This window comes from Ictidomys tridecemlineatus, chromosome 8, assembly GCF_052094955.1.
Source record: "Ictidomys tridecemlineatus isolate mIctTri1 chromosome 8, mIctTri1.hap1, whole genome shotgun sequence".
Lineage (NCBI taxonomy): Eukaryota > Metazoa > Chordata > Mammalia > Rodentia > Sciuridae > Ictidomys > Ictidomys tridecemlineatus.
The window spans coordinates 115,616,267-115,630,698 of NC_135484.1; the positions used below are offsets into that span (position 1 = coordinate 115,616,267).

The following is a 14,432-nucleotide window of genomic DNA, read 5'->3' on the forward strand; positions in this document are numbered from 1 at the left end:
GTATTATGTAGAAGAACACATTTGAAAAATTAATAAAGAGGGCTGCGGATTTCTAACATCTTTCTTCCTCTCAGAGAGTTAGGTAGAAAGGCTCAGTAATTCCTCAAAAATCAACAGGGTGTGCCTACCTGACTTTCCCAGGCTGGGTAGGCTCTCTATCTCTGGGGTGGAGCAGAGTCTTGCACAAGGACCCTCAGCTGAAGGGCCTGAACTGCATCTCCTGCCTCCCAGTCACTGGTCACCCTTCCCTCAGGACCATACACAAAGAGTTCTGCCTTTCCTCAGGCTTCCCTTCCCATTCTCTATAGCTCTAGGCACAATAATCATATTAATGCCTGCCACCCAGCCAACCCCTATGCATGCCAGGGACTTACTTACACACATCTCTTAATGTTAAATGCTCTGAAACAGATCTGACTGCCTCTGTTTCACAAATAAGGATGACAGCACTGAGGTTTGTGAGCCCATCCATGCACCAAAGGGAGCAGACGATGACACTGGGCTCAAAGCCAGGTCTACTGAGCTCTGAGCCCATCTTCACCCTGCTCTGTCTTTGAGGAGCCACCTGCCAGACTCACCGCAACTCCACCTACGCCGAGATCACAGCTGCCCGGCCCCTGGGCCTTGCTCTCCCTCCCTAGGCCTTGGAATGAGGAGCTGAGCCGGGTCCAGTCTCCTCCGGAGCAGCTTTCCCTATATACTGGACACTTAAGGTCGACAAAGAGGAAATCAGCAAGCACAGGATATGGCAAAGCAGCCTTTGGGTACTGGTCAGGGTTAGGGTGGGGCACGACTGTTAACCAAGGTCCTAACCTAGGAAAGGTTGCCAAAGTTCTGAGTTGAGGGCCAGTGACTTCATTTTAGATAGAGCCTCAAAAATCAAGTATCACACAGCTCAACGACAATGCAAGGGGCTGAGGATGTAGCTCAGTGGTGGAGTGCTTACACAGCATGTGTGAAGACCTGGGTTCCATCCCAGCATGTCAGCCCATCCCACCCCCAAAATTGAAGGGTTATGCACCACGGGCCTTGCTGCCTTTCATTATGCAGGCAAAGCTCAATCTTCTAAATTCTTTTCTTGACTGCTGGGGGCTGAGGTTGTGGCTCAGCAGTAGAGCGCTTGCTTAGCACATGCGAGGCACCAGGTTCAATCCTCAGCACCACATAAAAATAATAAGTTAAAATAAATAAATAAAATAAAGGGATTACATCCAACTACAACTAACTAACTAACTAAATAAGAAAGAACTCAACTGCCTTTAAGGTTTTTTGGTTTTTTTTGTTTGTTGTTTTTCCGGTGACGGGGTATTAGGGATTGAGTTTGGAGGCACTCAACCACTGAGCCACACCCCCAGCCCTTTTTACTTTTTATTTTTGAGACAGGGTCTTGCTAAGTTGTTTAGGGCCTTGTTAAATTACTGAGGCTGGCCTTGAACTTGAGATCCTCCTGCCTCAGCCTCTTGAGTCACTGGGATTACAAGTGTGCACCACCACACCCAGCTACATGCCTCTAAGTTTTTTTAAATTTAAAGTATTTCAAGGCTTCTGGTACTTTAGCCAGACTGTAGAACTGGCCCATTCCACTGAGACCTCCAGCAGTCCCTGGTTCACTGTACCACCCCTAACCTCTACCTGAAAAGGTAACATCAGCACGTGGACCTCCTCACATTGAAACACAAAGAGAAAACTGGTTCATGAGCACAAACAGCTGACTTAAATTAGGCTGGGCTTGGCTTCCGTGATTTTGTTTCTTCTTAAGGAGGAAATGGTGGGGCCCATTAGATTGCCTGGCAACGCTGTAGGTTAACCGGGCCTGAACATGCTGTAAAGAATTGCCCAGCACTCCTGCCTCTCAGAGTGAAGGTGTGCTAGAGACGGAGCCATAAAGAGGTAATCCATTAGACTGATAAAGCTGCCTTCTAGCACATGAAGGACTCTGAGATGCAGCCCTGATCGCAAATCACCTACTCATCTCTTGGCCTCACGTTCAAGGCCCTTTCACGTCAGCTCTGAATCTCACTCTTTATCAGTATTTCTTATTCTCCCCTATACACACTCAAGACTGCAGAAACCAGAGGGCCTCAGATCTCCTAGCCTGTGCTCTGCTTGTGTTCCCTCGACACCTGCCATGCTCTTGCCTCGTCCCATGACTTCACTCCAGTTTGAACCACAAGAATTAATTCTTTGATTCCACATCAAATTCTCCTTCTCTGTGGTCTTTCCTGAGGCTCTTTCCCACCCTCACCGCCTCCCATCTGAGTCCCCCACCACACACCTTCTTTTCTCTTCATTCCTCCTCATTTCAAAGCATACTGTGCCTGTCCCCATCCTGCCTTCAGCTGTCTTATTCTGTGGCTCTCTGAAAGTAGTAAGACTGTTTTGAAAAACATATTCCTACAAATACACATATTCTTATGTGTAATGTCTTAGGGGACACCCAGGATTGCCTCACACACAGTGTTTTTCCACTAGTGACCAGGCATCTGGTATAGGTTCACCAAGTCTTTGTTTACTAAGCAACAAAAATCATCTTTTGCACAGGATTCCTCTGTCTCTGACTAAACAGAGTCCTAAACTGCATCTTATCTGGAGATAACAGTCCTGGAGGAATTGTCCCCACCCTGTTCCCACACTGGGGATGAGATTGGCTTTGGTTTACATAACTTTGCAGCTGCAACCCAAATAGAGTTGGGTAGGGCATCAAGTCTACAGAATGTTCAGATGGGGCTGTCAGCTGCCTGGCTCCCTCCTCTTGGAGGGCTAAATTCATCTCTTGAGATTGTTCTTGGGAGATAGACTGAGTCCACTTCAAAGGCAAAAAACTTGCCAGGGTAGCACGTTAACATTCCTGGCTGTTTACCAGTCTTTCAAACACATTCTTCTGCTCAGTGAGACATGCCATAGGTCACTGAGAAATATCTGGGTACATATTTCCAACTATTCTGTAACACGGTTATGAAAAACACCTAGGCCTCACATGCATGGATTTTCTCCCCAACTGTCTTTCTGGGATTCCTGAACCACCAAGCCCTCTGCCTCACCGATATGGGAATGTGGGTCAGGCAGGATACTTCTACTGGGAGAGGCATTAGATCTTCTGGGGAATTATCATGGAGGTGCCCAGGTTGGAAAAGCCCCTTCAGATCCTTGCTCACAGTAGCTTCTACCCAAGCTCCCCTCCTGGCCCCTGCCCCAGTTCCTGGCTAACCCTGGGTCTTTCCTCATCCTCCTGAAGGGCTCACAGGAAGTACTCCAGCTCTTCCTAAGCTTCTTCAGGGTGAGCATGATTCTTTCAATGGGGCTCCAGATTTTTCCAAGCAGCGTGTCATTTCTAGGAACTCACACCACTCCCTGGGCCCCGCTCTGCTGGGGCCTCCACCCTCAAATTTAACCGTTCACGGACCTGTCCTCTGTGACCCAGGTTACACAGGGCTTGCTTCCCACCACAATCAGGGACATGCTGGTTACTCAGTGAAGGAATCAAGGCAACCTGAGCCCAGGTCCTGGTCCCAGGGGTTGGCACACGGGGGAGCTGAGGTGGGCTGCAGCCAGCCCAGCCAACCCAGTTCTCTGTGACGTCACGTCGGTCTTACCTCATCCCACTCAGAGGCGAAGGAAGGCGACTTCTCCAGCCTCTTCTTCCCAATGCTACAGTTGGACAGAGACTCACTCCGGCTCCCCATCGTCGCGTCCTCGGTGGGTGAGCAGGTCAGGAGATCAGAGTCAGACTTGGACAAGCTGCGGCTGAGTTTGAGCTCGGCTTTGGGTTTGCTGGTGGGAGGGGCTCGGCTTCTGGCCCCACTCCGGTCTCCTTCTTCCTCAGCACCACCAGGGTGCGGGGATGCCGTGCGAGTCCAAGTTTCGGGGTGCGACAGGCTGCTGGTGGGGGGCAGGCCCGCTGGGTAGCCTGTTCTCTTGCTCTGGTCCAGACCACAGGGCTGGGAGGCTTCTGGAGTGTGCACACCCGACTCCTCCAGCTGCATGCTGGCCTCGTGGCAGGCGCCCTGCTGGGGGGACCCGTCTGGATGGCTCTGGCCTGTGGTGGAGAGCAGCTGGAAAGGGTCCTGCCCCACCTCACACACCGGGGAGGAGCCGTGGAGGAGACCGGAGAACTGCTCGGGGACCTGCCCGTCCTGCCCCTCTGCAGAGTCCTGGCTCCGACTGCTGCTGCTCCGCCTGTGGTCTTGGAGTGGACGGAGAGAAATAAAAAATTAAACGTGGCAAAAATCAACAAAGTTCCAATGCAGCGAGCGTACAGCAGAGCAGAATTCAAAACCAGAGAGGAACAGAGAGAAGCTGGAGAGGGTGGGGAGGGGCGAGAGGGAGAGAAGAGGAGAGGGGAAGGAAGAAAACAGTTTCATATTGTTCTTCATGTTCGATTTGTACCCAAAGTCAGAGCATTTATGAAATTCCAAACACTGGCCTGATTAATGCTATCTGGCAGCCCTCCCTGTTGTTAGGGTGCTGCTAACATTAACGACCAGACCTTGCTATATAAGGCGAGGAGAAGTGCTAACCGTATCCTACAGAAAGGACACAAGTGAGGACAGAGCAAGTGACCGAGGAGCAAGAGGGAAAGGAGAGGGAGTGTGCGGCCAGGGCGTGGGCGCCAGCGCCAGCCAGCCAGCAAGAGCCTGCGAGACTCACTCCTGGAACATCTGATACATTTCCATAAAGGCCAAAGTGTTATTTACAGCCACCCGCCCTCCCTTCCTCTGGCAAGCAGCAACACAGGAAAAAAATGGAGGTCATGATCCACAACCTGCAACTTCTGGAATTCCTTAACTGAAAGTGCAAAACAAAACAGCAGAGAAATAACTGCTTCCTTCCTCAGAGGGGGCCATTCAGAGCTCCACGCCTCGTCCTTCCTTCCTCAGGGAACACAGACTTTTCTTTTTTTAAAGAATATGCGTATCTCACTCCTGCCAAAGACTCCCAGCTGCTCATATTTGTTTAAGTTTAACCTTAGTTGATCCACTGAAAATGAAATGGTCTAATCCGTCAATGCCAGGAGACATTTGTAGTTCTCTGGAGACCTCCCCAACATCCCAGAAACCTGACACTACTAGCTCATAAGGCCAACTTCTACTGTACGCTCAAAAACTTCTGTCCTGAAGTAGCATAAATAATTGACCAAATTAGTGTCTAATATCAGCATCACCCCGGGACACCCAGGGGCTTTCCCTGCATGAACTCAGTCCATTGAAGACTTCCATCACATTGCCAGGGGACACAACACTGTTTCCTGCACTAGGTCACAATCCAGAGCTAATATTCAAGCTTATTTTCTCTGAGTGGCATCTACAGATGCACCAAATAATTCCCTAGTCTGCCCAAAGCTCCCAAGAACTATTCATAAGATGAGAGAATATTAGAACCAAAGGGCTTCAGTGTGAGTATTTTTACAGATGAGGAATTTAAGGCCCACAGGCCTGCAGTGGTTTGTCCAAGGTGGTGGGAAAAAGAATCTGATACAAGAGTGGGAAGATCTGGCTCTGGTCCTGGCTGTGCTTTCTCTTGCTGTGTGGCCTTGGCACTGGTGACTTCTTGCTGGGCTTCCATGTCTAAAAGAGCAGGTAGGACTGCAAGGTCCTTCAAAATCCTTTCAATGCTCTGACAGTGATGAGAATCCCAGTCTACCATGTGCAAACTTTTCCCCCTGGGGCACTACAGAGCTCTGCCTGGGGGATTCGCCTGTTGCTGTCTGTGCAGCATACCCTCTCCCTGGCACATGTAGCTCAAGGCCCCTTCTGAAAAGAGAAGTCAGGTGAGCACTGCGTTACAGACCTGATATTCTAAAATGTACATGCTGCTAGTGCCCTACAATGCTGTTCTTAAGACTCAAACAGCCAGAACTCTCAAGAAGTCCACTGTCCCAAGGACTGAATTGGACATGGTTCCACCCACCCACCGTCAGTCCCCACAGTCAGATCAGCTTTTGGCAAGTATGCAGAGGGGGCCGCCAATCAACTGCACTTATGGCCCTGATTACTAATTTACAGGAGCTCAGCTGTATGAACTTCAGTGTCTCCCTCCTCTGCACTTGACCACGTTAGAACTTTCACACCCCCCAACTCACCCATCTTACAACACAAGGGTCAGGTCCTGAGCAATGAACAGATTCTGACCTACTTGCATCACTTCTCTAGGGAAGAAGAAATGCTGAGACCTGAATTCCATATGGCTTGACTGGGGCCCCAGGAAGCTATGACTTCATGGCTACGAATATCCTGCATAACAACTGGCAACCAGAATGAAGCTGCCCAGTGGTAGTGCATGCTGGGGCCCCAGAGAGAATGACACATGATCACACATGGTGGTTCAGGTCAATAGTCCTGGAAAGGCTGACAGGGGAGTCAACCAGGTTACAAAATCTGACACTCAGTCTAATGACCAACTGTGTGTAGATCATGGCCCCAGGTAAACGTCCTCTGCATGTGAATGCAAGACAGGACCTTGGTAACAGGAGCACAGGCCCCTCCACTGCATTGGCTTCCAGGTTCTCTTTTAACAATCTGGGGGTGGGGAAGGCCCCAACAACGAAAGAGAAACACCACAGCCCAGACTGGGAGTCTACTTGGCCGCACTGCTTGGGTGGACCTTGGAACCCAGGCCCCAGAGAATGTTCTGAGTGCCGCTGTGGGGGCTGACAATGAAGGCCCTGTCAAACAACCACTCATTCATGCCAGCCATCAATGAAGAAAGGGAGGCAGATGCCAAGAACTCAATACCAGATGGATGCCAGGGGGAAAAAGTGGGCAGAGAGAAGGAATGGAAACTTCTGGAGGAAGGAAATATGTGGAGAAGCATCTCTGAGGATTGTAACCCCATTACAGAAACACAATCTATCCAATACATCACGGATTATAAGAAATCAAAGGATTCTGACAATCACATGTACTTACCCAGGCAATGCCCTAGGGTAGATACCTTGTATCTGAAAAGCTGTCAAGATCCAAGAACCCTAGAGTTGGGTACAGATGCCTAGGCCTGCTATCCCAGCTACTCAGGAAGCTAAGACAGGAGGATTGCAAGTTCAAGGCCAGCCTGGGCAATTTAGTGAGACCCTGCCTCAAAAAATAAATTTTAAAACAGGACTGAGGATGTAGGTCAGAGGTAGAGCATTTGCCTGCATATGTTTCCTGGCAATTCAATGGGTGGGAAAAGAACTGCTCAATGCTTTTTTTCTTCTCCAAAGTCAGGATGACATAGGTCTTTAGGGTCAAGGGATGAATAATATGAGTACAAGTGAGCAGTCTTAAGCAAATTAATCGACATCTTTGTGCCCTAATATCATCACCTGTCATTTTGAGATCATAATAATACTTCATAGGACTGGTGCGAGAATTAAATTACATGTGTAAACCATTCAGAACCATGCCTGGTCCACGCCAAGACCTCAACAGATGTTGGCAGTTGTTACTACCCACCATACAGCATCCAGCACAACACACTCTGCTCATAGATGAGACCAAATACTTCTGTTTCTCACAGGTGTGTCACAGGGATCCTCAATGGCATGGTACATGAAAGTACTTGAAAGAGATAAAGCACGTTATAAGAATCCATTAGGCTCATCACCCCTGCAACTCTCAAGAGCAGAAGGAAAGGACAGAAGGTAAGATGGAGAGAAGGTTGAAGCCCCAGACCTGGTGTGGTGACCATTCATTCTGATTACCTTAGGGCACACCCAGGGGGCATAAAGACACCATCTGCCCCAGTGGGCTTCCTAAAACTGGAAGAGACTGGCATATTCAGAAACAATTAGAAGGATTAACATATCCTAAGTAATGTGAAGACTAAAATGCACAGTGAATAGAGGAAAGTGCGAATGGCCCTGAAGCTCAGTGGTAGAGCACTTACTTATTAAAATGTAAGAGGCCCTGGGTGAAAGGCAGGAGGAGGAAGGAAGGAGACTGGAAGGAAAGTGGCATTACTGTAGGCCAAGCAGCTTCCCCGCCTGTGGCTTCTGTGCTGGACGTTGAAGAAGTGACCCTTGCCAGTTATGCCCCATCATCTTATGTGCAGGACACTTACACAAACTTAAATGGAGCAACTTTATAGGTTTCCTACAACCTTCATAGGTTTTGATAAGTGTCCTACATATAGGACAGTGGGAGCAACAAGGTGAAGAGGAACAGACACACATCAGAAAAGGCGGGGCACACACCTCGCCCAGGGACCGTGTGGCGTTCAGGAGGAGCCTGCAGGCCCAGGCCCTCCAGACCACCTACGGTGCTTCCAGCAGCTCCCCCTGCCCTCAGCCTTCCTCCCAACTGCCCTCCTAGAGGAAACAAGGAAGCAACCCACACAGAGGGAGGGCTGCTCCTTACTCTCCCTGGACACCAAGGCCAGCGGCTTCCCTGAATAGGCTGCTAGTGGAGCCAATTCCCAGCCCACCAGCTTCCCATCTTTACCCATTCTTGGTGCTGGCTTTCCTTTTACCCTGAGAGCTGCTGAAGCAAGAGGTCTTCTGTGCTGCATTTTAATGACTGTGATGGTCCATGCAGATCACACAGGCTGGTGGATAAATAACATTTTAACATTTGCACATTTTCAGTCACCTCTGCCTATTTAAATTAGGGATGAAAAATGCAGCTCATGGGAGGAGCTGCTAACTCCAATCACTCCTCAGACCCAGAGGAGAGAACTGGGCAACCAGTCTTGCAGACTGTTCTGCCTCCTTTGTTCCATGAGGACTGGAACCCTCCAACTGCCTAGTCACTGTGGTGAGCATCTGAAACGCTATGGTTTGCTGGCTATGGTGGTACAAGCCAGTAATCCTAGAGAGTTGGAGGCTGAGGTAGGAGAATCAAAAGCTTGAGGCCAGCCTAAGCAACTTAGCGAGACCCTGTCTCAAAATTTTAAAAGGGCCAGGCCCAATGCTGTGGTACACACCTGTAATCCCAGCAATGCAGGAGGCTAAGGCAGGAGGACTGCAAGTTTGACCAGCCTCAGCAACTTAGAAAGACCCTGTCTCAAACTAAAAAATATAAATTACAAAAAAGGAGGCTGGGTTGTAGCTCAGTGGTAGAGCGCTTGCCTAGCACACGTGAGGCACTGGGTTCGATCCTCAGCATCACATAGAAAATAAATAAAGATTTTGTGTCAATCTACAACTAAAAAAAAGGGGCTGAGGATGTGGCCCAGTGCTAAGTACCCCAGGATTCACTCCTCAGATCCACAGGAAAAAGAAAATCAAGAAACCACGTGGGCCTAGCAGAACTCCTAAGCACAAGGCTGCTTTTCGAGGGTTACCGAAGGAAGGCACTGACTAGGTTATGCAGACAACTGCTGAAAATGACGACCTGATAACCAGATGACCACTCTGGTCCATGGTGATCTGAGATACGGAACAAGAGCTGGACTGAGATTCAAGGGGCCCAAGTTGTTGTCCTCCTAGAACTTTTCCTCTGGGTCTCTTTTAAAACATGAGTGGCTGGGATGCATAACCTGGGGCTTTGAGACTTAGTATAGTGTGAACCTGTCAACAGACGACCTCCCTGGTCCCCTGCAGTTCTATGATGGTGGCAGTGTGAACTGCAGCAGGGCTGCACCTCTCGGTTTGAAACACAGGCTTTGGATTCAGTCAGACAAGGTCCACACACTCTGCCCTAACATCTTACTAATCTACCACACAAGGACAAAACCCAGCCCCTACCCTGAAGATTTATCCTGAGACACAGAATGACATAATCTGTATAAATCAACTCAGCATGGTGGCTGGCCCCCCAGAGAGCATTCAGTAAGCGATAGCTGCCACCGCTATCATCATTGTTCATTTACAGCCATTTCCAAACCACTCTTCATGCTAACACTGCACACAGAGGTTGGCTTCCTTTTCCCTGACTCTGGATACTGGTTTCTGTTCAATTTCAGCAAAGGTCCGGTGGCCTTGCAAGTTTGGTTCAGGGTGACATATAATGGCATGGTAGAGAACCTCCAGGATACACCACCTCTACTCACGTCATTCATATGGCTCCACACTGACTGAGTTCTGACTACCTCATGAGCTAAGAGTTCCCCATTTCCTTAAACTCTTCCTTTAGAGTCTACTCACTACCAGTCATTGGCCTCTGGCCCTCAAACTTCAGTCTCCTTCAATATGCCAGCTCTGCCTATCAGGTTCCAACCAGCCACGGTATCTAATCCTGTCCAACTTAACAGCACATTTGCTGTCTTTGTCCCCCTTGATCTCCAACCACTTCCAGCAATGGGTATTCAGAGCCATCTGCTTTCTCTTCTGCAGTTGCTGGAATGTTGAGCTCTGCTAAATACTCAAGAAGCAACTGACTGAGTCCTCTACCAATTCACTGAACTCAGCTGGCTTTCAGCAGCCACCACTTATTAAGTACCAGTCATTCTGTGCCAGACACTGTGCTAGGTAATTTTTTTTTTTTTTAAAGAGAGAGTGAGAGAGAGGAGAGAGAGAGAGAGAGAGAGAGAGAGAGAGAGAGAGAGAATTTTTAATATTTATTTCTTAGTTCTCGGCGGACACAACATCTTTGTTGGTATGTGGTGCTGAGGATCGAACCCGGGCCGCACGCATGCCAGAGGAGCGCGCTACCGCCTGAGCCACCTTCCCAGCCCTGTGCTAGGTAATTTTAATTCTTAAAAACCATGAAGACTTAGTATTCTCTCTTTACTCCTAGCACCCGAGGCTTAGAGGTGAAATGACTCCCTTGAGGTCACTAGCCAATTTGAGGGAGATAGAGTTCAAATGCAAGCCTGACTATAGGGCCCAGTCATCCTTTGATTCATTTCTTAAAAACTGAGACCACCAGTAGATTGATTCCTCATCTCTCTTGCTCTTTCAAACCATCACCTTTATCCATGGCACTTGTACTCTTAGAGGATAATCACGTCCATTCCTAAGAAGACTCAGACAAGACAAACTCCCTTAGCTCTTTTCAATACCATGTCAACATTTGGTGGTGATTTCACCTCCTCCCATTTGCTTCATGTGAGATGTGCCAAGTGCTTTTTCTAGTCATCATCCTTCTAGCTCTTTCTACATAAATGGATACTATGTTTCTGGTGCTCCCAGTACCAACTTCCCTTCTTCCTTGATGATAGGATTTTAATTAACCAACTAATTTAATTTTGGTACTTTAATACCAGGAGCCACATCTCCAGCCCTTTATTTTATTTATTTATTTATTTAAATTGAGACAGGGTCTTGCTAAATTGCTTGGATACTGGATACTGGTTTCTGTTCAATTTCAGCAAAGGCCTCAGTAGTTGACCCTTCTTGTCAACTACTGAGGCCGGCCTCAACCTCTTGATCCTCCTGCCCTCCAGCATCCAGAGTTGCTGGGATTACATGGGTGCACCACCATGCCTGGTGATTATGGGATATTTAAAAAGCCTCCCAGCCACCTAGAATAAAGACTGCATTTCCCATCTCCTAGGTACAGCCACATGACCAAGTCTTGCCAATGGGTGACAGTGGTACAGGTAACTCTGAGACCCCAGGACAACAGGAGCCTGGTGCTGGACTTCCATCTTCTCTTAGCTGCAGTTACCTTGGTGGCTTGTCATTGGCTGGTCACACTCAGCCTTGGCCTCTGACGGCTGTCCTAGCTTTCTTCCTGTCTTTCTTTCCTTTTGCACTTCTAAGTTGGATCTGTGATTTCTAATCTTAATGTCTCTCTAAAACATCAGACCCTCATTTTCAAGGGTTTATGGATTATTTTACTCAAATGTTCTCCTGGTATCTAAAATACCTTAAACTTTAAAACCGATTTACCGTCTTCCCTCATACACCCTGTCCTCGATTCCCTACTGCCAGTGACTATGGTATTTTCTCAGTTATAGGCTTAAACCTCAGCACATCCTCAATACCCTCCCCTCGTCCTTCCATCTGGTTGTGATCCTTTAATTCCTCCCTAATACTTCCCTCATCCCCACATCCCCACCCTCCTTCCGGTAACTTCCTGCGACCCTCTAGTCGGGGCTCTGTTTACCTTCAGGAGACTCCTCGAGGTCTCCTTAGGGCATACCTGCCTCCAGCCTCCCCTAATCTCTCACAATTATACCTTCTTAAAGTCTGGCTCCTCTCTGGTCACCCCTTCAAGACACTTCAACAGGACTGCACTGTCTCTGGGATAAAGACTGACATTTGAGATGCCTGTGACAAGTTCCCTGGTTCCAGTCAGACTGGATCAACAGCCCTCCTCACATGCTCTCCGTCTTCTCAGCACCTCACTGCCATGTGCCCCTCCCCGGGCTTGCAGAGCTCCCTCCCTCCTCCTTGCTTCTGCCTATCAGGATTAATTCTCTATTTTAGGATGTAGCTCAAATGCCACTTTCTCAGTGAAGTCATTTCTGATCTCTTACACTGACATAACTTATCCCTCTTTTGAATAGCAAAATTACTTTGAACCCAGAGGTGCTTTACCACCGGGCTATACCCCCAGCCTTTCTATATTTTGAAACAGAGCCTCACTAAGTTGCTGAGGCTGGCTTTGAACTTGTGATCCTCTGGTCTGAGCATCCTGAGTCCCTGGGATCACAGGCGTGCGTCACCATACCCAGCTCTTTCTCACGTACACATGCTCATTAATGGTTGTCATAACTTGTGATGGAAGAAAACGTAGACATATAGTTTACAAGGGTTGGGATTGTTCTACAATGGAAAGAAAAGTGAACTATTCCAACTTAGAAATATAAGTTGGTAAAAGGAAGATAACTATACAGCAAGGCTTTTGGTAAGAGCACCCCTTACCAAAGGTGAGGGAAGAAGCTGCTGATCACAGGCTTAATCATTAAACTGTCTTGTTTACACGTTTTGCCTTTGGAAAAAGCATCCAAACTTACTCAACCTTGGCATGAAAAGCTAGCCTGGACTTTAACTGAGGTACGTATTTTGTCCTCTTGCTGCAATCCCACTAAACCAACCAGCAGATGGAAGCATGCCTGAGAAAACTCGATCCCGAGCAGATGAAAAAGCCACTCAAGGGTTCCCTGAAAACTCAGGAACTGGCAGAGCAGTGGACAGAGTGGGAGTAGGAAAAGCTAAGATACTCGTTTCCTCCCCCGTGAAAGGGTTAAAGTCTTCACACTCATGCACAGAGTGCACAGAGGGAAGAAACGTACAGCTCTCAGGCACACTGACTTCCCTGGACCCCAATAACCTCGGAAGTGTGAATGTGCGGTGCCAGAGATGGCCTCAGTGTCTCCAGCCCTCAGCCAAGCAGACACCTTTCACAGAGGCCGCGGAAACAACACCAGAGAGAACAGAAGGACTTTAGGCCTCTTGGCTACTTTCCCATCTGCCATCAAACATGGAAAGTTGTCCACTGTTTCTCTGAGTGGTAATATGCTCAGAATGTCCAGTGACCAGAGTCAAATATTAAAAGAAACAAATAACTACACTGCACAAAATGGAAAACACTGTTCTCAGTTATGCTAGCCCTGAGTAATGAGTTGGGAAGACTCTTCCAAAATATGAAATAATTTAAATCACCAGGGAGGAAGATTCACTACGATAAAACCATGACAAAATCATGGGGTGTAGTGCCATTTTGGGGGAGATGGGCTTTCAACTTGATGGATCCATCCGAAGTCTTCTACTGTTACCAGTTTTTGTCCCTTCTACAAGGCAAAAATGGCATTTATGGGTAGAAAGACCTTCCACTGTGTAGGACTCTCCTGCATTGCACAGGATGCTGGCTTTCCTCATTACCTCTAGGCACTACGTGCCAGCAGCAACTCAAATTCTCAATGTTCCCTGGGGTTGGTAGCAACTCTTACTTACTACACTAAAGGTGTTCCTATAAATTCTCTTATTATTAACTTTTACAATCTCTCAATTTGAGGTCAGGTTTTCATTTGAATGATTAAGTCTAACACTTTTTGGCTTCTTTATACCATTAGTCCTTTCTATTTTCTTTAACAGAAGTAGAACTTGTACACCATCAAGTATGTGAAGTATACTATCCACTTTTCTCTTTATTCTCCTCTGCTTTCTTTTGGTGATGTTTTATTATTATTTATTTTCACACATAAACTCAAGAATATACGCTTTCCTCTGAGTACTACTTTGGCCAAACATTATAGGTAAGAAATGTTTCTACTATAATTAATTTCTATGTAAAAGAAAGAAAAAAGGAAACTCACATACTGAATAAACAACAAAATGCACAGCTTCATAAGTTAGGCAGATGCAAATTCTATGCAACACTTAAACAAAAACTCATATGTCTAAAACATTCAAGAGTGATACTATGCTGAGTCAGGCAGAATGTGCTCCGTTCAGGAAGACTGAGTTGGCTCCACCAACTAAACCAAGACATGCACTGACCAGCTAATTCTACTCTCTCAGATTCTTTTGAAGAAATACTCTGATAAGAATATATGGGGCCGGGGCTGTAACTCAGTGATAGAGTGCTTGCCTGGCATGTGTGAGGCACTAGGCTCTGTCCTCAGCA

General features: G+C 47.6%; 1 protein-coding gene across 17 annotated transcripts in view; it reads right to left on the reverse strand.

Moving 5' to 3' along the window:
• Anks1a (ankyrin repeat and sterile alpha motif domain containing 1A) overlaps nucleotides 1-14,432 on the reverse strand; it is a 178,642-nt gene that overhangs the window by 62,403 nt on the left and 101,807 nt on the right. For 15 of the 17 annotated variants that reach the window (XR_013425240.1, XM_078020166.1, XM_078020157.1 and 12 more), the window contains one exon: nucleotides 3,594-4,183. Coding sequence is in view for 15 of the 17 variants with exons in the window: in XM_078020166.1 (XP_077876292.1) it covers nucleotides 3,594-4,183 (590 nt within the window). In the remaining 2 variants the exon portion in view is untranslated. Of the gene's footprint in view, nucleotides 1-578; nucleotides 696-3,593; nucleotides 4,184-4,486; nucleotides 4,677-14,432 lie in introns of those variants that run through there. The other 2 variants (XM_078020168.1, XM_078020170.1) reach the window with 2 other exon arrangements.